General features: G+C 45.1%; 1 protein-coding gene across 4 annotated transcripts in view; it reads left to right on the top strand.

Annotated features, from left to right (window-relative positions):
- The window catches only part of LUZP1 (leucine zipper protein 1), a 100,913-nt gene extending 80,069 nt beyond the window's left edge, over positions 1 to 20,844 (top strand). For all 4 annotated transcript variants that reach the window (XM_056122670.1, XM_056122668.1, XM_056122669.1 and 1 more), the window contains 2 exons: positions 13,908 to 17,077; positions 19,528 to 20,844. In XM_056122670.1, the coding sequence (XP_055978645.1) occupies positions 14,027 to 17,077; positions 19,528 to 19,683 (3,207 nt within the window). In that variant the 5' untranslated portion in view covers positions 13,908 to 14,026 and the 3' untranslated portion in view covers positions 19,684 to 20,844. The remainder of the gene's footprint in view (positions 1 to 13,907; positions 17,078 to 19,527) is intronic.
- The last annotated feature ends 2,786 nt before the right edge of the window (positions 20,845 to 23,630 follow it).

The raw sequence follows: 23,630 nt of genomic DNA, 5'->3' as shown, positions 1-23,630 counted from the left end.
TTTTTCTTGTGTTTAACTAATTCTTCCTGTATTTTGTATATGAACCTTTTATCACGTATCTGGTTTGCAAATATTTTTCCCTTTCACATAGATTGTTTTTCTCTTTCCTTTTTTCCCCCTCATTTGGCCACACACCACAGTACTCAGGGCTCACTCCTGGCAGGCTTCAAGGACAATATGGGAAGCTGGGGATCAAACCTGAGTCAGCCATGTGCAAGGAAAACAACCTCCCTTCTGTACTACCTCTCTGACCCTGGTTGTTTTGTATTTATTTTTTCTTCATTGATGATTTCTTTTGGCTATTGCGGAAGCTTTTGAAATTTGACGTAATTTTGCTGGTTAATCTTTTTTTTTTAATTTAATGCTTGTACTTAGTGTCACATCCGAAAAATGACTACTAAGACCCAAGTGAACGAATTTTATTCCTGCTTTCTTCAGGAATCCCATGGTTTCAGATCTTGTACTTAAGTCTTTAAACCCATTTCAAGTTAATTTCTATGAGTTGTACTAAGGTTAGTTTTCAGTCTTTAACATGTGACTATCCACACATTTTAGCATCATTTATTGGAGTGTCTTTCTTCGTTGGGTTTTTTTGTTTGTCTTTTTGTTTGGTTTTGGTTTTGGCTTTTGGGTCACACCCTGTGCTCACTTTGTGTGCTTGTGTCACGTTTACAATGTTAGGTTGTTTTTTCAGACACGCTGTTGCACACTTAACATTCTTCTCAGTAGTGTAAACAGAACTTTAATATGCCCTGGGAAAACAGAAAGCTTCCTGTGGCTCACTTTATTGTAGTATTTGCTTTATAACAGCTGTGTAGAACTGAACCTACAGTTATCTCTGGGTTGTCCCCATTGGACTTGAAAACTTGAAATTAGGAAACAACCTGCTTTTTTATTCAAACTTCTCGCCACCCCTAATCCCCACCCCCATGATTTCTTTGTTTCTGTTGGTTATTTCATGGTACCAAATGCATTTTAGAAATCTTTTAGTTTCTGGGGAAAAAATGTTATAATAAAGGCTGGAGCTGTAGTATGGTGGGTAGGTTGCTTGCCTTGCATGTGACTAATGCAGGTTTGATCCCTGGCATCCCATATGGTCCCCTGAGCCCACCAGAATAACCCCTGAGTAACTGCCAGGTGTGGCACCAACCTCCTCTTCAAAAAAGTACCATGAAAAAAATTTTAACCTTTTGCTGGGTCTGGCACTCAGGGGCTACTCCTGGATTTTGTGCTTGGGGGTTGCTCCTGATGGATCTCAAAACTATGTAGTACAAGGATCGATCCTTAATTTCCTGCATGCAAAGCATGTGCTCAGCCCTTTGAGCTCTCTGATCCTGCCATGATCATCATTGCAATCAAGAGAGCAGTAGGTTGTAACGGCCTTTCTTACTATTGGCACTTTATTAATAATCAGTTCTTCTAATACATGAATTCTTCCTTTGTATTACTTGTGAATAATTTATTTCATCATTGTCTTGTACTTAGTGTAAATTTTTCCTTTCTAACTTTACTCCTAAGGATTTAGTTTGTGGTAGTTATTAATGGGATCAATTTCTTTTTTAGAAGTTTTGTTGTTAGAATGTAGAAATTATAGAATTTTGTATCATGCAACTTTACCGAATTCATTGATTAGACCTAGCAGTTTTTCAGTTGAGTCTTAAGGGTTTTTATTAACTTATTATTAATATTTGAAATTTTAGGCATCATAATTTACTATGTTGTTAATGGTAGGGTTTCATGCACGACACAGTCCAGCACCACAGTCTTCCCAAAGTGTTCACTTCCCTCCAACATTGTCCCAACCAATGTTTGTCCCTCCCCCATTCCTGAATTTTTCATCCCCTTCCTGTGATAAGCTTCTTTAGGATTTTCTGTACATAATAATCATGTCATGTGCAAATAGAAAATTTTTACTTTTTGTTTTGAATTTTAATGATACCTTTCGTTTGTTTTTTCTGCCTGTTCCTCAGCTAGGACATTGAGGATTGAGGACTATGTTGAATAGGAATGTAAGAAGGTATTTTTTTTGGGGGGGGGTCACACCTGGCAATGCACAGGGGTTACTCCTGGCTCTGCACTCAGGAATTACTCCTGGCAGTGCTCAGGGGACCATATGGGATGCTGGGAATCGAACCCAGGTTGGCCGCGTGCAAGGCAAGTCCTACCCGCTGTGCTATCGCTCCAGCCCCTGAGAAGGTATCCTTGTGCCTTGTTTCTGTTCTAAGATCATTGAATATGAGACTTGTCATTGCCATTTATGGCTATTATTTATAGATATATTCCTTCTCTGCCTAATTTGTCAAGATTTTATTATGAACTAATGTTTAATTTTTCCTATGTTTTATGCATCTATCGAACATTTAAAAATTATGTTAAGTGTTGTAATTATGATTGACTAGCCCTTTATTTAAAAAAATTAGTATGACCCTACAAACTGGTAATGTGGCTGCCAGATTAGCTCATGCAATCTTGGGTTTCATTATTAAAACTGGATCAACCAGGTCATCTTTCAGATCCACCCCCACCCCTTTTCCCCACTGCTACTGTCTTAGTACAGGATAGGCCCGTAACCTCACTCTTGAGTATTACAATAGCACCTTAGTTTATTCTGTCAGAATGTTCTTTTTAAATGGGGTTCATATTGTGTTACTTTCTTGCTTAGATCACGTTGTCCAAAGTAGATTGCAGATTTGCTTTGCATAGTTACTTGTAGTCAGGTAGGCTGTATTTCAGAGATTCTACACAGTAGTATTCTTTTTATTCGTCAAAAATGATTTTTTTTATTAATTTAGTTACATTGAAGAGATTTCATATAAAAGCAGAGCATGATCTCATCTGTTTGCTATCATCTTACCAGGCACCTGTCAACTAATTTACATTATTAGCCTGATTTTTTTTTTCTTTTTGGGTCATACCTGGTAATGCACAGGGTTTACTCCTGGCTTATGCACTTAGGAATTGCTCCTGGCAGTGCTCTGGGGACCATATGGGATGCTGGGAATCGAACCTGGGTTGGCTGCATGCAAGGCAAATGCCCTGCCCACTGTGCTGTCACTCCAGCCCCTAACCTGATTTCTTTAACATTTGTCCTCGCAACCTCTAGGCCTAAAGATGAAGTTATCTGTTCTAGAGTACCCAGATCTGAAAACAATTCCCAGGATATTGTTTGTCCAGTGTGGAATATAATACTAACCCATTCCTTTTCTTTCTTTTTTTTAATTTTTTTTTTTTTTTTTTAGCCAGTTGGGCATTCTCTCGGACCCTTGTTCATTTTCTTACTAGACATTTAGGTAAGATTCTCACCTGCCCTAACATGCAGTGTAGCAACAAAAGATGACATAGTCTTTGCTTTTGGGGCTCAGAGTCCACTAGAGGAATATAAATACATAAGTAAATATTGTATGTACAGTGATAGTAGCATCTACAGTATATTTTGTTGCGGGGAGGGGCTCTTTGGAAGGCTTCAGAGTCCAGGACAGTTAAAGATGTTTACTGTGAGAATGGGGCAGGGTGAAGAGGCTTGGGGAAAAAAAAGGGATGGGAGAAAGGGGAATCCAAAACTTATTCCTTAGACTTTAATACCCCAGCTTCTGCACTTAGAGCAAGGACCTCTGTGTTGACCCTGAGTACACGCCAACCTTACCTGTTACCTCCTCTGCTCTTCCCCTCCTGCCTTTCATGTTAATTGTCCTGATTTCCCAACTACAGTTGTTTTGTTTCCTTCCATTCCTTCCTGTTTTTATTTTATGCCCTTCATATACTAGATACTATTTAAAGTGTCAGAATACAGTAGTAAAAAAACAAACACGTATAAAATGTTCGATATCTCATTGCCCTTGTGTCCATGTTTAAAATGTTGGGAGTTGGGACTGGAGAGATAGATAGTATGGCAGGTACGGTGCTTGCCTTGCACACTGCTGATCTGGGTTTGATATCCAGCATCCCATATGATCCCCTGAGCACTACTAGGAGTAATTCCTGAATACAGAGTCAGGAATAACCCCTGAGCATTGCTGAGTGTGGACCAAAAGCAAAAACAACAAAATGTCAGGGGCCACAGAGCTAGTTCAGCAGATAAGGCACTTGCATGTTGCCAACCCGGGTTTGATCCCCAGTGCCACGTATGGTTCTCTAAGCCCCTTCAGGAGTGATCCCTGAGCACAGAGTCAGGAATAAATCTGAGTACTGCCAGGTGTTGCCTCAAAACAAGAAAAGTCTCCTCCTCTGGGGACAGAGCAATTGTACTGCGGACAGGGCACTTACCTTATACATGGCTAACTTGGGTTTCATCCCTGACACCTCATATGGTCCCCTCAGGTCCACCAGAAGTGACCCAGGGTGTGGGTCCAGGAGTAAGCCCTGAGCACTGCTGAGTGTGGTCCATATTATCCCCCTCCCCAAAAAAGTCATCTAGTAAACAAAGCCATAAATAGTTAATCTTGACAGGTAGTTAAGATATTCTAAGGAAAATAATTATACATTTTTGTGTTTTGTAGGGACTAGGAGACAAGGGCCAGAGCATTTGCACTGCAGCAGGAACCCTGAGTTTGCTCCCCAGTCCTGCATTGGGCCCTCAAGCACAAAGCTGGGAGAAGCCCCAAGCACTACTGGGTATAGCTCCCCCCAAATAAGAAAAATTTATAAATTATATATAAAAATATGTTACATATACCTTGCATGTAAAGGGAATCTTGCGTTAGAACTGTGCAGAGATGGAATGAAATGGTTTAGGAGGAAATGAGTGTCCTTCCTGTCATCAGAAGTGTTTGAATAGTTGAGAACTTCATTTAGTGGGAGAAGTTGACTTTTAAATGTCTTCCAACCTGGAAAGTTTGAGGCTTCTAGTTACTAACTAGGTATTAGCCCTGAGATTTGAATACCTAAAACACTTGAATTTGTGATTCTGGGAAAAGTAATTTAAATCAAGTAATTAAATGGAAATACTTAAAGGAGTGGTGGTGAGCTGCAAAAGCTGCTTAAAAATAGTTCTCCGTTTTCTTTAGATCAAGAGTTGGTAAACTGTTGTTGACAGGCCCACTGCCACCTTTGTTTTTCTTTTTTGGTTTTTGAGTCACACCCAGGGGTGCTCAGGACTTACTCCTGGCTCTGTGCTCATGGGACCATATGGGATGGCAAGGATCGGACTGAGCATGCAAGGCAAGCGCCCTACACACTGTACTCTCACTCCAGCCCCTCTCTGCTTTCTTTTGTAAACAGTTTAATTGAACTATCTATACCATTTGTGTATTTGTGTATCAGACAACAATGACAGAATTTAGTAGTTGAGACAGATTTCAAGCCTTACAAATCCCAAAATATCAAACTAAGCTATTAATATCCATCCATCTACACACATACATACATACATACACAATTTTAAAGGAAAAGTTTACCAGCTTCCCACCTTTAAGTGGCTTTTGGGAATAGGAAGTGAATCATGGCAGCTGTGTTGGGGGAAGGGCAGGGCATGTGGGATTATGTTCTATTTCAGCCCTTCCTGGTATACTAGGACAGGAAGAAGAGCCAGCTTCCAAAAGGCTGCATCGAGCCACCTGGCACTAACTGGGTTCAAGGACTTTGTCAAGAACAGGATCCTAGGGGCTAGAGTGATATAGCAGTGAAGGTGCTTGCTGTGTGTGCAGCTGACCTGGGTTCAATCCCTGGTACCCCATGTCTCCTGAGCCTTTCTTGACATGAGTGATTCCTGAGTGCAGAGCCAGGAGTAACCCCTGTGCATTGCCGTGTGTGACACCCCCTCTCCCCCCCCGCCCAAAAAAAAACAAACCAAAAATATCTGCTGACAAAACAGAAATAGTCTTAGATGAGAGACCACTGGTACTACTAGTATCTCTCTAGTAGTAAATGAACTCTAGACCCGTGGCATGGGGGCATAGTTGGCATTAAAGGATGTTGCTGCCATTCTCTTCACCTTCTTAGTTTCTTTTTTTTCTTTTGCTTTTTTGGGTCACACCCGGTGATGCACAGGGGTTACTCCTGGCTTTGCACTCAGGAATCACTCCTGGCGGTGCTCGGGGGACCACATGGGATGCTGGAAATTGAACCCGGGTCGGCCGCTTGCAAGGCAAACACCCTACCCGCTGTGCTATTGCTCTAGCCCCCACCCTCTTGATTTCCGAGGGTGCTTAAACCATTTCCATCCCACTACTCCCCCACAGATACTTCTGAGTTTCCAGTGCACACATACCAGCTTGCAAACGGTGCTGAATGGAAAAAACACATAAACTAAAGAGAACAGGGAGAGGAGCACCAGGCCAGCGACCTGGTTCAAGCGGTCTGGCACGACTTCTTCATTCTGCTGTTTGATTCCTTAAAGACCAGGGTCAGGGCTTAATGATGAGCCCTCTGTCTCAGCTTGGCAAAATGCTTATTGTATGATAGTGAATTTTACCCACGTAAACAAACTTCATGGGGAATACAAGAGGCACTGGGAAGAGAGGCATCTGTCCCTTGCCTCTGTAGACAGTCTTGGAGGTAGCAAAGCTTTTGTTTTTCTGACTTTTTAGGGCCATAAGGTCAGAGATAAGTGACACTTGCTCCTTTCTGCATGGACTTCCTTGTTTTCCCTGGTGTTAGGGCTGCTCAGTGGTGCTTTTAGGAGGATTCTGCCCGATGACCACTTCTCTTAGGCATGCATGGTGATACTTACCTTCGGGGTTTTCCTATTTCTGCGGACATAGTATTGCGGTGAGATAGCTTGGGTTGCTCTCTTTCATTTTTTCAGTCATAGACAATCTCAAAAGTTTGACCAAACAAGGTAGCATTCGTCAGAGATTATGGACTTGGATTTTATGTATGAATTTAAGGCCTTTTCTGGCCCTGTGCTTGAGGAGTGACGCTTGGTTGTGCTGGCAGGGGTCGGGGGATGGTGCTGGGGATCTGAACCCGGTTTGAGGCCACTGCAGCCGCACACACGGCAAGCTCTTTATCTCCTGCACTCTTTCCGTAACCCCAGAATATGGATTTTGGGGTCAAGACCTGGATTCACTAGCTGATTCTTTTTACTGTGTGACCTCAGCAAGTCCAGGGGTCCCTACCCATAATGTTTTTGTTGTTACTATTTTGGTTTTTGGGCCCCACCTAGCTGTGCTTAGGGCTTACTCCTGACTCTGCGTGCAGGAATTACTCCTGTTTGAGTTCAGGGTATCATATGGAATGCTGGGGATTGAACCAATTAGCCAAATGCAACAAGTACCTTACTTGCTGTATTGTCGATCAGCCCACAATGTTATTTGAAGGCTGAAGAGAGGAGTAGTAATAATAGGTACCGTTCATTGTGATTTTAGTGAGCAAGGCATTCCGCTTAGCATGGAAAGGGCGAGTGGAAGGAGGACCATATTATCTTTATATAGAAGAGAAAATCTCAGAATAGCAATTTAAGAATGTACAAAATAATTCTGGTATTATTTTGTGAATCTGGGATTCCTATAGATAATCTATTAGGCATCAACTCCTTTCTATATTGTCTGTGGTGTAGTTAGTATTGCTCATTTTGTGGTTACACTTTATTCGTTCCCTTTATTAATTTTTCCTGTTACTGATCTGTGTGTTACTAGAGGCAATGGGCAGAGTTCCTTACTCTGTAAAAAAGCTGGAGGGCCTGTAGGGGTGCCAAGGAGGGAGCTCCTGGGGCTTGTGCACGTGCTTCACAGACAGAAGGCCTGGGCTGGATCCCTGCACTGCTTTTTCCAGGAATAGCTCCCAAGCGCCACCAGGTGTGGCAGCTGTGCGCTGCATCCCCAAGTGTTGGTAGGTAAGGAGTTTGACACAGTGGAAGACCACTAGGGGTAGTCAAGAGGTGGAACTCCTTGACTTTATTAAGTTGTTTAAGCAACCACTATTTTTTTTTTTTTTTTGATGCAAAGGACCCAGGGACTTACCCAGGCAAGTCAAGCAGGCCTCTGGCCCTGACCACCTCTTTGCTCCCTAGAAGTAACAAAATTTCCTATGAGTTGTTTTTTTTTTTTTACTTTTAACATGAGGGGATTAAGCCAAATACATATATTTAAATTTTTTTATTGGATATCTGTGAGACCATTACAAAGCTGTTGGTGATTGGGTTTCAGTCATACAATGATCCAACACTCATCCCTCCACCAGTGTGCATTTCCTACCACCAGTGAAGACCACTGTTTCCCTCTCACCATCCCCCAACCCCTTCTCCCCTCTCCCCAGTCTATCTACCTCTATGGCAGACACTTTTCTTCTTTTTCTCTTTCTCCTTTTGTGCATTATGGTTTGCAGTACAGATACTAAGAGGTCCTCGTGTTTGTTCCGGGCATTCAGTATTTTTATCGGTGAGATAAAGCTTTTTTAACTGTGTGGGCAGCTTGGGCTGTGGATCTGACTTCCAGAGCTTCTGGAAGTACAGGGAGGTTGGGCGAGGTAGCCCATCCCAACCCCAAGAAAGCCTGGAGATTTCAGCCACAAAACCCACATATCTATTTTTCAATGGGTTAACATCTTGTATAGCTAAGACAGAGGTGGTTTGTGGGCATGGTTCCCACATTCATAACTTTTGGCCAATTAATTTTTTGGGAAATTTGGTCCTGAGTGGTTGGGGTCTGACCAAAGGCACAGCGTCAATTTTGGGGTATCAGGAAGCCTGAAAGCACTATCAGGCTGTTGATGTACTTGCCCTGCGGATACAGGTTGACTTCCTGGAGGAACTGTACTCCCAGGTGATTTTATTTTTACTAAAAGATGTAGCTCTCTTTCATTAAATATAGTCATATGAGGTAGGTCCAATCTATGAATAGGTTGCTTTTCTTGATTGAGTCAAAGTTTCTGAAACTTAGCCTGCTCCAGTCTTCTCCCTTGTTCTTTTCCCCCTAGATGACCGTGGAGGGAATTTGCTGATCCTGGTTTGAATCAGTAGACTTGGGCTAGAGGATAATTCAACAGGCTCAATCATAAGGCTTGCATGCAGGAGGCCCCATTTCAATCCCTGGCACTGCATATGGTTCTGACTTCTGTAAGGAGTATCCTCTGAGCATTGCTGAGTGTGACCTCCCCAACCTCCTTGGGGAAAAAAAATCAGTGAATTGAATAATTCTATGACTCTGAAATCCTATTTTAAGGTACGTCAAAAATTCATTAGTATTTCTTGCCTCTTTTCCGACACTTGGTTCAATAACGGAAGCTAGACTTTCTGTGACTGGTGTGGTGATTTTTGGTATTTCTGTTCCATTTCTATGGGCCGAGCCTGAATGCCAGAAGAGGTACTGTCCAGCAGGGAATAGCACTGTGACTGAGACACTGCAAGCATCATGGGACTGGATACAGATCACTGAGAACATTCCCCTGGGATGGTGGTGCTTGAGAACTATATGGGATGCTGGGGATTGAACCCAGGTTGGCCACATGCAAGGTCAACATCCTACCTGGTGTATTATATCTCTAGTCTCAGACCTAATTTTTAAAATATTTTCTATTACTGGTTAGTGCCATAGGGCTAATCGGCCATTGAAGGGCTCACTCAGCATTATTTTAGGCATTAATTATGTGCTGGTTTTCCTGCTTGGATCTTGGGGTTGGGGAGGTGACTTCAAATTCCTGCTGGGTATAGAGAATATAGTGGTGAATAAGAAAAATTAAGCAAAATGAACAACAATTTGAATACAGTGGGTTATATGTGTGATGGGATCCAGTAATACTAAAAGAGCAAGAAATTGAGGCCTTGACTTGGCCCGGGGAATTGCTTTGTATTTCAACTCCCTGCCTCCTCCAGCCTCTATACTGGTATGGTGTTTTAGAATACTCAACACTAGCATGGTGTTTTAGAATAAGGGCATTTCTTCCTTATTTGTATCACCAGAGGCCTTCAGTCCTCCTCTATTTTCAAGAATGAGGAAACATGTAGCCTAGGAAAAGAAGGGGAAACCAGAAGCGAAAAAGAAGCAAAGATGTACCACGGGCTAAGAGGTGTGAGATTTGAGATGCCTGCTGGGGAGGAAGGCTCTGGATTTCCAGCACGGTCCAAGCTGTATTTTAAAGTGCTCCATGAGCTCCCCCTGGTGGCTTTAGGCTTATAATGCAGTCGATGGAGGGATCTTGGGGTTGGAGATGTGACTTCAAATTCCGCTTTCAGTAGTCTCTCTCTCCCTCTCGCTCCCTCTCCTTTTAGTAGCAGTCCCTTTCTCCTCTCCCTCTTCCTCCATCCTGAACTCTTTCTCCCTGTCTCCCCCATTCAAATAGGATTTCTTCCCCTTTATCTCTTGCTTCTCCTCCTGGAACTCCTATGATGCCACTGTACTCTCTTGATATCCTCTATGTAAGTGTAGTGCGTGTTACCTTTTTTTGTTTTTTTCCCCCCTAGTATTTTTGGATGATTTCTGCTACATTATCTTTGAACTCACTGATCTAGTTTTTGTGCTGGAGCGATAGCACAGTGGTAGGGCGTTTGCCTTACAAGCGACCAACATGGCCGACCCGAGTTCGATTCCTCCGCCCCTCTCGGAGAGCCCGGCAAGCTACCGAGAGTATCTCGCCCGCATGGCAGAGCCTGGCAAGCTACCCATGATGTATTCGATATGCCAAACACAGTAACAATAAGTCTCATGATAGAGACGTTACTGGGCCCGCTCGATCAAATCGATGAACAACGGGAGGACCGTGACCGTGATCTAGTTTTTGGCTGCTTCCATTTTGTTGAGCCCCTCTTGTATATTTTAGTTCAGCTAATGTATTGTTGAGCTGTATGATTTCTGCTTATACTTTTCTAAAAATTCTCATGCATGTCCCTTTATTGCAGTTCTCTTCCATTGAGCCCATTTGAGTAGCATCAGTAGGAATGTTGCTTTGAAGTCTTCAGGTAGTCTGTCATGCTAGTTCTATTATATTAGTTATATCATAATCCTATAGAGTATGACAGTGACATAATTCTGTCATAGTAGTTCTTTCAGGAGTGACATAATTCTGTCATAGTAGTTCTTTCCAGACTGTCATTTTGATGCATTGGTGTTGGTGAGTTCCTCTAGTTCCCCCTACCTCTGCTGCTCCCTGAGGGCTTGGGTGGAGACCAGAAGAATCTGCCCACTGCAGGTACCTGGCCCTGGTTATGGTATCAAGTTCAAACAGGCCTTGGCCATGGTTGGAGTGGGCCTAAGTGCCTCTGTCCAGCTGACCTGGCTGATGTCTGGGAACCTCTGCTGGGATCGGTTTAAGAGTTGGCCAAGACAACAGTCCCAGCTGATGACGGTGCATGCCAGGGCTGGCAGGGAGCAGAGTTTGGCTTGCTAAGAACTCGCCCTGGTGCATGGTAGGCAGTGAGGTTTACTTTCTCTCAGTAAGTGGACTTGTGAGGGCTGCACCTTCTTTTTGCTGCCCCTTGGCAGTCCGGATCACTATATCTCAGCCCCCAGTTAGCTACTTGCTAGGGGTGGAGGTGTTGGGGACTCTCCTGAGATTTGACCTCTGGGTTTGTTGCTAACTTGGCACCCCCTGCAAAGCTGTTAGCATGGTTCACAGCCAGGGACGCAGTAGATAAAGTGCCTGCTGGCAGCGTCAGTCCCAGCTTACACCCTGGAGTTTCTTATATCCTGTTTCAAAGCTGTAAGGTCAGGATAGTCGGATTAGGTGCTAGGTGTTCAGTGCATGCACCCCTGCTTTCAGGATATGGTTTTGCACCTTAGAAATGGCTTCCTGAACCAGAGATGTATGATGGCCCCTGAGCACTATGTGTAGTCATCCCTGAGCACAGAGCTGGGAGTAGCTCTTGAGCACTGTGAGGTGTACCCCCCCCAGCAACAAAAAGAAAAAAATGTCTTGCGAGTTGTAGTTTGTTGCCCCCTGTGGGTTTCTGTCTTGGCAGAGGGGCGTTATCTGTCTACGTTCAGTCTGGGTGTGACCCTTTTCCCTCTTGCTTTCTACATAGAAGTTTTGTTCATGGGATTTCAGGTCATTTTGGGTGTAGATTAATGCAGTTTTTGTGAGGATGTGTTTCGATTGTGGGAGGAAGTAAACACAACTTCTCACTATTGAATTCTTTTATCCTGCTGCCCATTGGCTATTTTATTTTCTCATCTCTCCAGTGGTACTTGGGGCCACCAAGACTCCTGCCCCCTCGCCATTCCCCCCCTTCCACAATATTTTCAGGAGACCATTTAGTACCCAAGTATCAAATCTCCCTTTGATCTATCCCCCTGGCTACACTAATTGGTTATTGAATGGTGACTTAGCCTGGTATATTAGGGATAAATCCCATTTGGTCATGGTATATAATTCTTTTAAAATACTGTTTACTTGATTTGCTACCATTTTATTGAGAATTTATATAACTGTCTCCGCAAGAGATATGAAGTCTGTAATTTTATTATGTCTTTATTTTATTTTGTTATTAGCCAGGCCTCATGGAATGAGTACTGCCTCTGCTTCTAACTTCTGGTAGAAGATGTAGAAAATTGAGATAATATAGTAGAAGTATTGGTGAATACATCTAGATTTGGTGCTTTCTGTTTTGGAAGTTTATTACTGGCTTATTTCAGATTATCTACTTCTTGTCTATGTTTTGGTCAATTATATTTTTTCAGGGAGTTTTATTTCATTTAGATGATCAAATTTGTGGTTATAGAATTTTTTAAATATTCCTGTTAATAATCTTGGGATCTTTAGTTGTGTTCTCCCATTTATCTCTCAGTTAATGTCTGTGTTCTTGGTAAGTCTCACTAGATGCTTACTGATTTTACTGATCTTTTCAAATAGCCAACTTTGGTGCCATTGATTTTTGCTCAAATTGTTATTCTTTAGCTGTTTTAATTTGCTCCTCTTTTTAGAATTTTATTAATTTTTTAGTATGCTTTTGGGGCCACACCTTGCTATATGCCCAGTGCTTACATTTGGCTGTGCCTCAGGGATCAGTCCGGCAGCTTCGGGGGTTGAACTTGAATTACCTTTGGTGTTTGGGGGATACTAGGGGCACCATGGATTGAACCTAGGTCAGCCACATTGCAAGGCAAGTGAGGTACCACTGTACTGTCTCTCGTGAACCTTGCTCTTGTTTTTGTAGATACTGATAGTGAAAACTTATATTACTTGTTTTAGATCTTTGTAAATTTTCTTCTAAGCATTGCTTTTGTTAACGCCTGAAACTTGATCAAGTTGTGATTTCATTTTCAGTCACCTAGAAGTATTTAAAATCTTTTTTCAAGAGTTCTTCTTTCAGTTGGAGTGATAGTACAGCAGGTAGGGCATCTGCCGTGCATGCTGCTGACCTAAGTTTGATCCCCGGCATCCCATAGGTCCCCCAAGTACTGCTAGGAGTAATTCCTGAGTGCAGAGCCAGGAGTAACCCCTGAGCATCGACAGGTGTGACACTCTCCCCCCCAAAAAATTCTTCTTCTGTCTCGTAGATCTTGCAGCTCACCGTTCCTCTAACAAGGATGAGGGACTCATATCACCTTTAAGTCACAAACGATCATTTTTGCTTATAATCAACTTAGATATGTCTAATTTTTTTTAAAAAAAAAAACAGGAACTAATGCATTTTTATCAGAACAACAACCAGGCAAGCTGTTGATGGCAACATTTTACTGAATAAAAAAACTAAGACTCGTTACTCAGTGATCTATAGAAGATTTACCTTATGACGAGGCAGGGTGTGGGGTGGAGCAGGGGACACAACCGCCTTCTTACCTCTCCTTTTCATGCTGCCTCTGAGGCATTTTTCATTAGGGAGCCAGCAGGTATCTGCTCAGAATTATACAAATACGAGCCAGTGTTTTCCTGCCGGTTTAATTTCATTGATTGAGATTTGAGCATCTTTATTCTAGACTCAATCAAGGATTCCTTGTGGGCAGGGAGGGGCGCTTTTTTGAAATCACTGGGAGCTGAAGGGCAGAATTTAGTTTTACCTAAAACCTGTTGACTTCCTTTCTGCTTTCCTTTTGCAGACTGATAATGATTTCCAGCTGCCAACAAAGGTGGTGGATACCAAGAGAAAGGTAACCATTTCTCATCCTCCTGAGTGGAATTGGCTGCCTCTAGGAGCCCACAGTGGCTGGCAGGAGAGATGGCTGAATTAGCAAGCTATAAGGATTCTGCCTCCAGCCGCCACCTGCGATTTAAGTTACAGAGTCTGAGCCGCCGCCTTGATGAGTTGGAGGAGGCCACCAAAAACCTCCAGAAAGCAGAGGAGGAGCTCCTGGATCTGCAGGACAAGGTGATTCAGGCGGAGGGCAGCAACTCCAGCATGCTGGCTGAGATTGAAGTGCTGCGTCAGCGGGTGCTGAGAATTGAAGGCAAAGATGAAGAAATTAAGAGAGCAGAGGATCTGTGTCAGCTGATGAAGGAGAAACTCGAAGAGGAGGAAAACCTCACCCGGGAGCTGAAATCAGAGATTGAGCGGCTTCAGAAACGCATGGCCGAACTAGAAAAGCTGGAGGAAGCCTTTAGCAGGAGTAAGAATGACTGTACCCAACTCTGTTTAAGCCTGAATGAGGAGAGAAATCTGACAAAGAAAATCTCCTCAGAGCTGGAAATGCTCAGGGTTAAGGTGAAAGAACTGGAATCTTCTGAGGATCGGCTGGATAAAACTGAACAGAGTTTGGTGTCAGAGCTGGAGAAGCTAAAAACATTGACTCTGCACTTCGTCAGCGAGAGAAAATACTTTAATGAAAAAGACAAAGAAAATGAGAAGTTAATTAAAGAGCTCACTCAAAAACTGGAACAGAACAAAAAAATGAACCGAGATTATAGCAGGAATGCTTCGAATCTTTTGGAAAGGAATGACCTGCGGATCGAGGATGGCATCTCCTCCACGTTGCCTTCCAAAGAGTCAAGAAGGAAAGGCACGCTGGACTACCTGAAGCACGTAGAGAATGAAACAAGAAACAGGTCAGAAAACGAAAAGAACCGAAATCAGGAAGACAACAAAGTCAGAGACTTGAACCAAGAGATCGAGAAACTTAAGACACAGATCAAACATTTTGAGTCTCTGGAAGAAGAGCTGAAGAAAATGCGGGCCCGAAATAATGACCTTCAGGATAACTACCTGACCGAACAGAATAAAAACAAGCTCCTCGCCAGCCAGCTGGAGGAGATAAAGCTGCAAATCAAGAAACAGAAGGAGCTAGAGAATGGGGAGGTGGAAGGGGAAGACACTTTCCTGAACAGCAAGGGCAGGCATGAGAGGACTAAGTTCAGAGGCCACGGGAGTGAGGCAGCTGTGTCCAAGCACACCCCCCGAGAACAGTCTCCTCAGCACAAGCGGGAGAGGCCCCGCTGTAGGGAGTTTCCTCTTAGCAATGAAAACTATTCTCTGAGCAACAGGCAGGTTTCTTCTCCCAGTTTCCCCAGCAGGAGAACAGGAAAAGCATCCAACATGGGGGCAGGAGCAGACAGTGGGACTCAGGAGACAAAGAGAACCGAAGACCGATTTGCATCCGGCTCTGCTCAGAGTGAAGGGAAGAAGTCCAGGGAGCAGCCCTCGGTGCTTAGCCGCTACCCACCCGCAGCTCAGGAGCACAATAAAGTTTGGAAGGGGGCTGCCAAACTGGGCACGGAGAGTGGGCTGAAGGGGAAAGTGGAAAAGACAACACGAACATTTGGAGACTCCACCCATGGATCTGTTCCCGGTGACGTTTTGGGTAGAGCTGACAAGGCTCCCGATGCCGCCTCTGAAGCCCTCTATGGCAAGAGGGGTCAAGGGTCTGGCAATGGAAGTCAGATAACTCAGGCCACTGAGTCAAGCAGTTCTAAGGCTGTTGGAGCTCTGGCCTCTTCTAAAAGAGCTTCCCCAGAGGGGTTTTCTAAAGGCAAAAAAGCACCCAATGGACTGGAGTCTGATACGGGTTCCCCAACTTCTAAGACACCGCCTTTATCAAAGTATCCATTTAACTCCAAAAGCCAAGAGAACATCCTTCAGGGCGGTTCAGCCTCAAATAAAGGACTTGATCAGCCAGTAGCGGTTGTGACAGAAGACAGCAGCCAGCATGAGGCCTTGAGGTGTCGAGTCATCAAATCCAGTGGCAGAGAGAAGGCCGACTCAGATGACGACATGGACGTGGCCTCTCTCGTTACTGCCAAGTTGGTCAACACAACCATCACCCCCGAGCCTGAGCCCAGACAACATTCCAGCTTGAGGGAAAAAGCCAAACCCCGTGGGGGCCTTCGAACCGCCCTGTTTGAGAATGATAAAGATGCTGGGACAGAAAATGAACCTGTGAAAGCCGTCAGAGCCTGTGGCAACGCGGTGGAGCCCCCAGACACCATGAGCACTGGGGGAAAAAGTCAGCGGCCCTTCAGCCCCCGAGAAGCCTTGCGGTCTCGAGCTGTCATCAAGCCCATCATCATCGATAAGGATGTGAAGAAAATCATGGGCGGATCAGGAACTGAGATCCCACTGGAGAAGCCAAAGCCCTCCTCCAAGTCAGGGCCAAACAAAGTGACCAGCAGCATCACCATCTACCCCTCGGACAGAGCCGCCCCCGCCGAGGCCCCACGGGAGAGGCACACGTCCACCAGCAACATCCAGGTTGGGGCCGCAGAGCCGGCAGCTGCGGGCAATCATGTCAGCTCCCCCTTTGAGCTCTCCTTCCACAAACATGACATCACTATGCAGTTCACAGATGTGGAGAGAGTGGGAGATGGGCCCCTGAAAAACAGGCCCGAAACGGTGGTGTCTCGGAGTAGCATCATCATCAAGCCATCCGACCCTTTGGAGAGGAATAGCCACGTGCTCCCAGCGGAGACAATCAGCCCGAAAAGCCACAGTGCCCCCTCAGAAATGGGCTCTGCTGATGCCAGGCACGTTACTGTGCGGAATGCTTGGAAGAGTCGGCGGGACTTGAACTCTTGCGAAGAGTCCCCAGCTCGGATAGGGAAGAATATGGAGTCTACCAATGCCTACACACAGAGGGCCGCCACAGACTACTCAGACCTTGAACAGTCCAGGTCCTACCTTTCTGAGCAGGGCACTCGAAGGGTAGGAAATTCTGGAGATGCCCCAGAGCTGTCCTCCAGAAGGACCCAAAGTAGCCTCACCGTGGCCGAGGTGCTCACGCGTCGGAATCGGGCGGGAGACACGCCCACGGCTGCAGCCTGGAACCACTCGGCCGGCCTGGTGAGTCTCGCACCCTCCTGCACGTCCTGTCCCTCACTCCTTCCTCGTTTCGGCTGTGGGTCTCAAAGTTCTGGGAACTGAGGGGTGGGAGACACTGGGTAGAACTCGATAGCTCAGAAAACTGTCAAACCTTTCCTCAATCTATCTCCTCCACTTGGCCTCCGTAAGTGAAGGCCGCAGACAGCAGAGACAGCCAGTTTACTCGGGTTGCCAGGATGGCCAGGCTCCCCTGCTAACAAAGCAGCCGGTGAAAGGGAAAGCCTGGATTCTCTCCTGTTGCAGGGATGGGTTTGTCAGGTGAGGGAGCTCTGGGTTGCTTCTTTATTTTTTGGCTTTTGGGACACACCCAGAGTGCTTAGGGGTTACTTCTGGCTTTTGCACTCAGGAATCATTCCTGGAAGGTTTGGGTGGATCACATGTGGTTCCAGGGATCAAACCCAAGTTGGTTGCTTGCAAGATTCTCATCTCTCCAGTCCTGGGCTGCCTAGTTATGATGAATAGGATGAGGGAGGTAACACCTACCTACTTTCAAAGTTTTATGTCTGACCATTTTTTTTGTTTTGTTTTGCCTCAGTATCCGAGGGCACGGCTGGCACACTCTGTATAGATAAATGACAGATCATTCCAAAACGAGCTTGGCTTATCTGAGTGAGAGTCAGTGTCAAAACACCATCCAGTGGGGAAGCACCCAAAAGTGTCTTTCATTTCAAATTCCCTTCATTGTTGTTACTGGTAACAGGGGCTTGCACACACATCTGGCTGAGATTTTTATCTGCGGTGGTTGCTGGGAACCCCACAACAGCTGTGGGTGCTGTATGCTCAGCTGCAGTGCTTACCAGAGCTTGCACGCCTATTAATTGTCCTTCTTGCACAAGTACTGTTTGAGGCTTGCATTAGAGGCACACAGGCTATGGTTTGGTGCTCGCTGGGGTCACTGCAGTGTTCACACACACTGTTGCCAGAGGTTGCACTTTCTGGCCATGGTGTGGACACATCTTTGAACCAGGATAGTATTCTCTCACCCCCTCTCTTTTTTTTTTGGGGGGGGGCAATACCTGGTGATGCTCAGGGCTTACTCTGTCTCTGCGTTCAGGAAATACTGGTGGTGCTCAGGCGACTATATGGGGTGCTGGGGTTTGAACCTAAGTGGGCCATGTGCAGAGCAAGCAATCTACCCACTGCGCTATCTCACCAGCCTCCAGTATCCCCTTTTTGTAAGGGCAGGTGACCACGACAATTTGTAAAGCCCTGTTATGTCTGTAGATATCTGATGTCTGAAATGCACTTACCTACTACTTCAGTTTTTCCATTAGCCCCATGAATAAGTATTTTTTTAGATAAGAAACAGGGTTAGAAACATAATGTGCCCAGTTCACACTATTAAATTACTATATAGTTAATATTTGAATTTAATAGTTCTTATCTTTAAGTTTTATATTTTTTGTATTTTTTTTTCCGGTTTTGTGGCCAGGATCGAACCTGGGGCCTCACACATATGACATGTGTGTTTCTACTGAGCTGTCACTGGCTCCACAGCTGCATTCTGGGATTTACATGCTTGTAGGGCAGGATCTGGGAGAATATAAAAAAAGATATTCTCAGAATCCTGGGAGTATGGAAAGATAGGTTAGGTCCCTGAAACACTGGGATGGACACATACATGCAGTTTAATTGAAGTTAATAGTGAGTAAGTTCCAGGCATGCATTTTGGAGAAACACAGGCCTTTATTATATAAATATATGTAAATATATATGTACATTTATATATATAAAGCTATCAAAGCACCTGCCTTTCATATATATAATCAAAGAAGATGAAGAGCGGGTGCTATCTGGATACACCCTGCCCACTGTACTGCCTCTGTGGGCCCTTTTGATAATTTTTCTGAGGTCAGTAGAGAGGAGAGCCCAGACAGACCATCACGTAACTGCATGTATGTTCTGACCCGAGCTCTAGCCAAATTATAAGTCTGGAGGCTCACGACTGACCAAAAGCTGGAAAGAAAGAGCTGTCCAGCTTTTTCAGCACATTTTTCTGTCCTTCCACCCTCTTCAGAAGACATGATCTCCCCCAGAAACATCTAGCAAGCTCAGTACTCAAGGAGCACTTTGTGCTCTGCTCCCAAGTCCCCCTCCCAGAGCCCCACCTCTATCGGCTTCTGGTTGGTTGTGAGCATCTGGTCTCCTTAAGATGTTCCTAGCAGGTTGGATTCCCAAGTTCGCTGATTCCAAGAAATGTTTTTAGTCTGAACTCAGGCCAGAGCTTATCTTTGCAATTATGCGGTGATCTGTCTGCCATTCTCTTGCTCTCTCCCCTCACCTTCCTCATCCTCCCTCTCCTCTACCCTCCCCCTCGGCCCCCACATTACAGAAGACCACTGGGTGTCAAGTCAGGGTGTCTCCTTCTCTTTACCTTATGCCCCATGATTCACTTTGGTCATCTGGCACAGGAGGAAGGTGAGGACTGCACACTCAGTATCTACAAGCGACTGCACAACTCCCTGGAACGGTCTGAACTGCCCGCCAAGCAGGGGCTGCCAGAGCTCGGGCGAGTACGGGCCGAGGAACGGTTACGGCCCAGCAGGCCCTGTGCTGAGGAAAACTGAGCCAGCTGGTGAGGACTTCATCTCCTATGCTCCTGTTTCTCAGCTGTTCCACCTCCCTGCCCTGTGACGGATCCCAAGCCAGTTGACCAGGCTAGACTCCAGGCCTTGGCTGAGACTGGCAGAAAGCCAGGCTGTGGCTCAGGGCATTTTGCCTGTTGGCTGGATGGGATCAGAGACTACAAGTTGGACTGTCTCCTAGACCCAGCCCTCCCTGACGCATGAGTCCTCTCCTTGTCCCTTTACCCCAGATAGAATGGACCATTCTGGCCCCCAAGGGGGGAAAGATACCCAGATCCTTTGTTATCCCCTCCCCACAGCAGCAGCTGAAAGCTCTCTGGGTTATCATAGGGCAACCCCTTCTCTTCGTCCATGTTCTGACTTGTCTTCTCATTGCATCCAGTTCACTCTGTTTGCCCTAAGGCCACATACCAAGACTAAACCATCAGATCCATCTAGGGGGCTTTCGTTCCTTTTCCCTTTAGAGTTGAGAGGTCTGTGCTGCCTCTAAGAGACATTATAGGATTCCCCTTTAAGTTGATGCTTCTCTGACCTGGCCCCTTATCTAACCATTGTTTCCTGGGGGCAGAGCACACGGGTACCCATCTGTTGGAATGACATCCCTCCTCCTGGCCCGGTGCTCTGCTCATTTTCCAAAGGCACCTGCAAGTGCACAAGCCTCATGCATTGTTCTCTGGGCACCAATAATGCTGCTCCTCTCCTGTGGCTGGAGACTTCAGGCTGACTTCATTGTTTCCACCTTAGGAATATCTCCAGACTAAACTGGGCCTGACCCAGAATACTTTGCCTTCTAAGAAGTGCCCAGCAAAGGGAAAAGCAGACAAGAAGAAGCAATTTCCCTTTAGTCACTCCACAAAGCAATAGCTCCATGAAAGGCATGGACTTTGTTCCTCCTCACCCCCATGGAGGAGGCCTCGCACTTTACTGAGCTGATGCATTCCTATGGAAGTGGGTCCATGATTTCTGCCAAGGCTGTCAGTAAAACGACTTAATTGGAGAAAAGGTGATACATGTTCATCTGGGGCTGCAGGCACGTATCTAATTCCAAACACAGCAGATGTTTTAGGACGCCATATAAATAAAAATTGTTTAGTTTCATTATACCAGTCACAAGAAAAAAAAAAAAAGAGAACCTTATCTTTTTGGCAGTGTTTTTTTCTATGGCGTTTTCTCAGTTCAAAGGGATGTTTAGGAAGCAGCTGCGCTTGCCTACAAAGATCTCACCAATATATTGAGAACATTTAGGAGGCAAGATATAGCTGAATTGTTCACTTTCTTTTGCATGAGTTTCCTTCCCTAAAAAATGAGGTCTTTGAAATGGTCTCTCTGGGCCCTAAATCTGGCATCCTAGGGTTCTCCTGTCTCTAGTACTCTTGCTTTTAGAAGGGCGTCAGCTACATGGGTTTGGGGAATTTGTTTTCTGTCCTGCCTTCATTTTGGTGGGCCCTTTTCAGACTCCCCAGGTTTCACCGTCACGCGGTCAGAGAATCTCCCTCGGCCTTCATTTCCCAGTCTATAATATATAAAGGAGTTAGATTAGATGATGTCTGTTGCCCTTTACCAAGCTTGCTCAGTGCCACACAGAATGTTTCTCCTATCATGAGTTGGTTTCTCTCCGGCTCTTGCACTGCCTGAGCCATCTTTCTTACTGCTGTGTAGGACCAGCATTCATCCTGTCTGCATCAGACTTGGGAGTCCTGGGCACACCGACCTTATTTTGATGAAAAGGCATGCTTTGTCTGAATTTCAAGTTCCATACTTGGAATTTAATCAACCTAAGAGCATTACCATATGGCCTGCCTTCCCTCTCCAAATCCCTGCCTCCAATATTCAACTTAAGCTGGATTTAAAACAAAATTTTGGTTTATGATTATTTCCATTGTTACTGCGAAGTGGTTTTAAAAATCCCTTCATTCAGCTTCTCTAGGTCAGCTTGCTCAAGGCTGCTGTCCCCTCACTTGTAGCCTCCCTGTCATTCTTCACAGGTTGGCAAACCTCAGTGTCCAAAGGAAACTGACCTCTATGTGGTCAACAGAGGGCATAGGAAACTCAATCTGTGGCTCTTCTTTGCTGATGGAAACAGAAGGGCACTATGCCATGCCTACAAAGATCTCACCAATAATATTTGGGCCTTAGAGCCCTGGATTCTGGTGCTGTAGCTTCTGGTGCCAAAGTCTGGATTTTTTCCCTTTCCAGTAGCACTAACAATCCACTCCCCAAGATGCTCTATGGAAGAGATAAGGCTGTGGTACCCTCCTGCTGGGACAAAGTCTGAGTGCAATAGGTTTGATTTTAAATGCTGTTCCTTAATCTGCATGTTTTCTAGAACTGCTCTACAATATTTTATTTTGAAACAACCCTCAGCATTGCAGGAAGTGCCACTTGTGAGTTAAGAGTGGAGGGCTCAGTTGCTCTGGCCTTAGATGGCTGGCTCAGCTCGCTCTCCAATTCCAAAGTTGGAGGACATTTTTCTGAAGAGCAATTGAGGTGTGACCATCTGGACCCAGACCTCACCTGGGGGGGTGGGGGGCGGGGGGTAGGGGGTGGGGGGGTGCCTGGAAGAAACTTCTAAATACAAGAGATCTTATAGTCAAATAGTTGTCTGATCAAGCCAAATATTTCCAATGCCATAGTCAACACACCCACTTTTTATGACAAGCCTCTTCTGCAGCTTGGCTAACTCCAGATTTTACTGGCAGGTGTACGGTTTTGGGAGGCTTCTCGTGAGGCCAGGAAACCTGTTGCTGCCTGTTTCTTGCCACTTTATGATAAAAAAAAAAAACACCAGAGAAGGCTGCAGGGATGGTGGGCAAGAAAGCCACTTTTGCTATGAGTGGCAATGAAATGATTTGGGTTAAAAGGGATTTGCAGTGGGGCCAAGGACTTCATCCTTGGCCACAGGCAAGCTTGCACATAAATTACATCCTGTTGTGGGATGTATATGGGGGTCCAATAGACTTGTCATCCATGGGGCAGTCTTAGCTCTAGTGGGTCTGTGCCAAGTGCTACCACTACCCAGTAAAGGAAAAGGAGCCCAGCTCTGGACCCCTCACTGCCTTTGTTGGTGTGGGGTTTCTGTTGGTGATACTCCAACAAGACTGCTGTGGAAGAACTGCTTTTAGGGATGATCTTTTGAATACCCCAGGTGGGGAACAGGGTTTCCTCAAAGCCTCCCAACCAAGATCATAGGAAAGGGGCCCTATTTTCCTGCTGCTTCACAGCTCAAAACATGTACTGAATGGAATGTATTTTTAAGAGAATAAAGTCTATTTTTTTGTATTTTAAGAATGGGAGGGCTAAAGAGAGAGGTAGCCCCCAGATAAACTTATTGCATTATAGGTCCCTTTCCTGGGGGCCTCAGTATCTGTTGGTCCAAATCTACTTGCTCAGGCAGGTGCTCTGGTCTCACCCCTGCCTCTTGGAGTCCAGGTGCAGCAGCTTCCACATTCCTGCTCCAAGCTCAGGACCAACGAGACTGGACCCTGTCACTGGAAACCAGGGCGAAGCCATGAGCAGTGACTTGGGGCTCCTTGGGTGCATGTGTCTAGTTGAAGCTGCCTGTCTGCATGTATCCTCTGGCTCTAATGCTGTCTGTTGGCTCTGCAGCACAATATGTAACCAATAAAGCTCCCTAGTTTCCATGTGTGAGTCAGTGATGCCATTTTTTGTTGTGTTCCTCTCTGCGTACACTGGTCATCAAGCTATTTCACTAAAAACAACCAATTACTAGTAACTGATGCTGTAAGGACTAGAAATATAAGATGGGACTTGGAAAAGGACATACCTTGACTCACATAGCAGCTTTAGTGTTGCCACAATTTAATTTTTACATTTGTCTTTTATCACACAAACACAAACCAAAAAAACCCTCAAGCTATATCTATGCCCTAACTTTTCATGAGATAACTCGCAAGGAGAAAGTAAAAATG

This window comes from Sorex fumeus, unplaced genomic scaffold, assembly GCF_029834395.1.
Source record: "Sorex fumeus unplaced genomic scaffold, SorFum_2.1 ptg000047l, whole genome shotgun sequence".
Taxonomy (NCBI): Eukaryota; Metazoa; Chordata; class Mammalia; order Eulipotyphla; family Soricidae; genus Sorex; species Sorex fumeus.
Note: the sequence above shows the minus strand (reverse complement) of the source record. Positions and strands in the feature narration are given on the sequence as shown.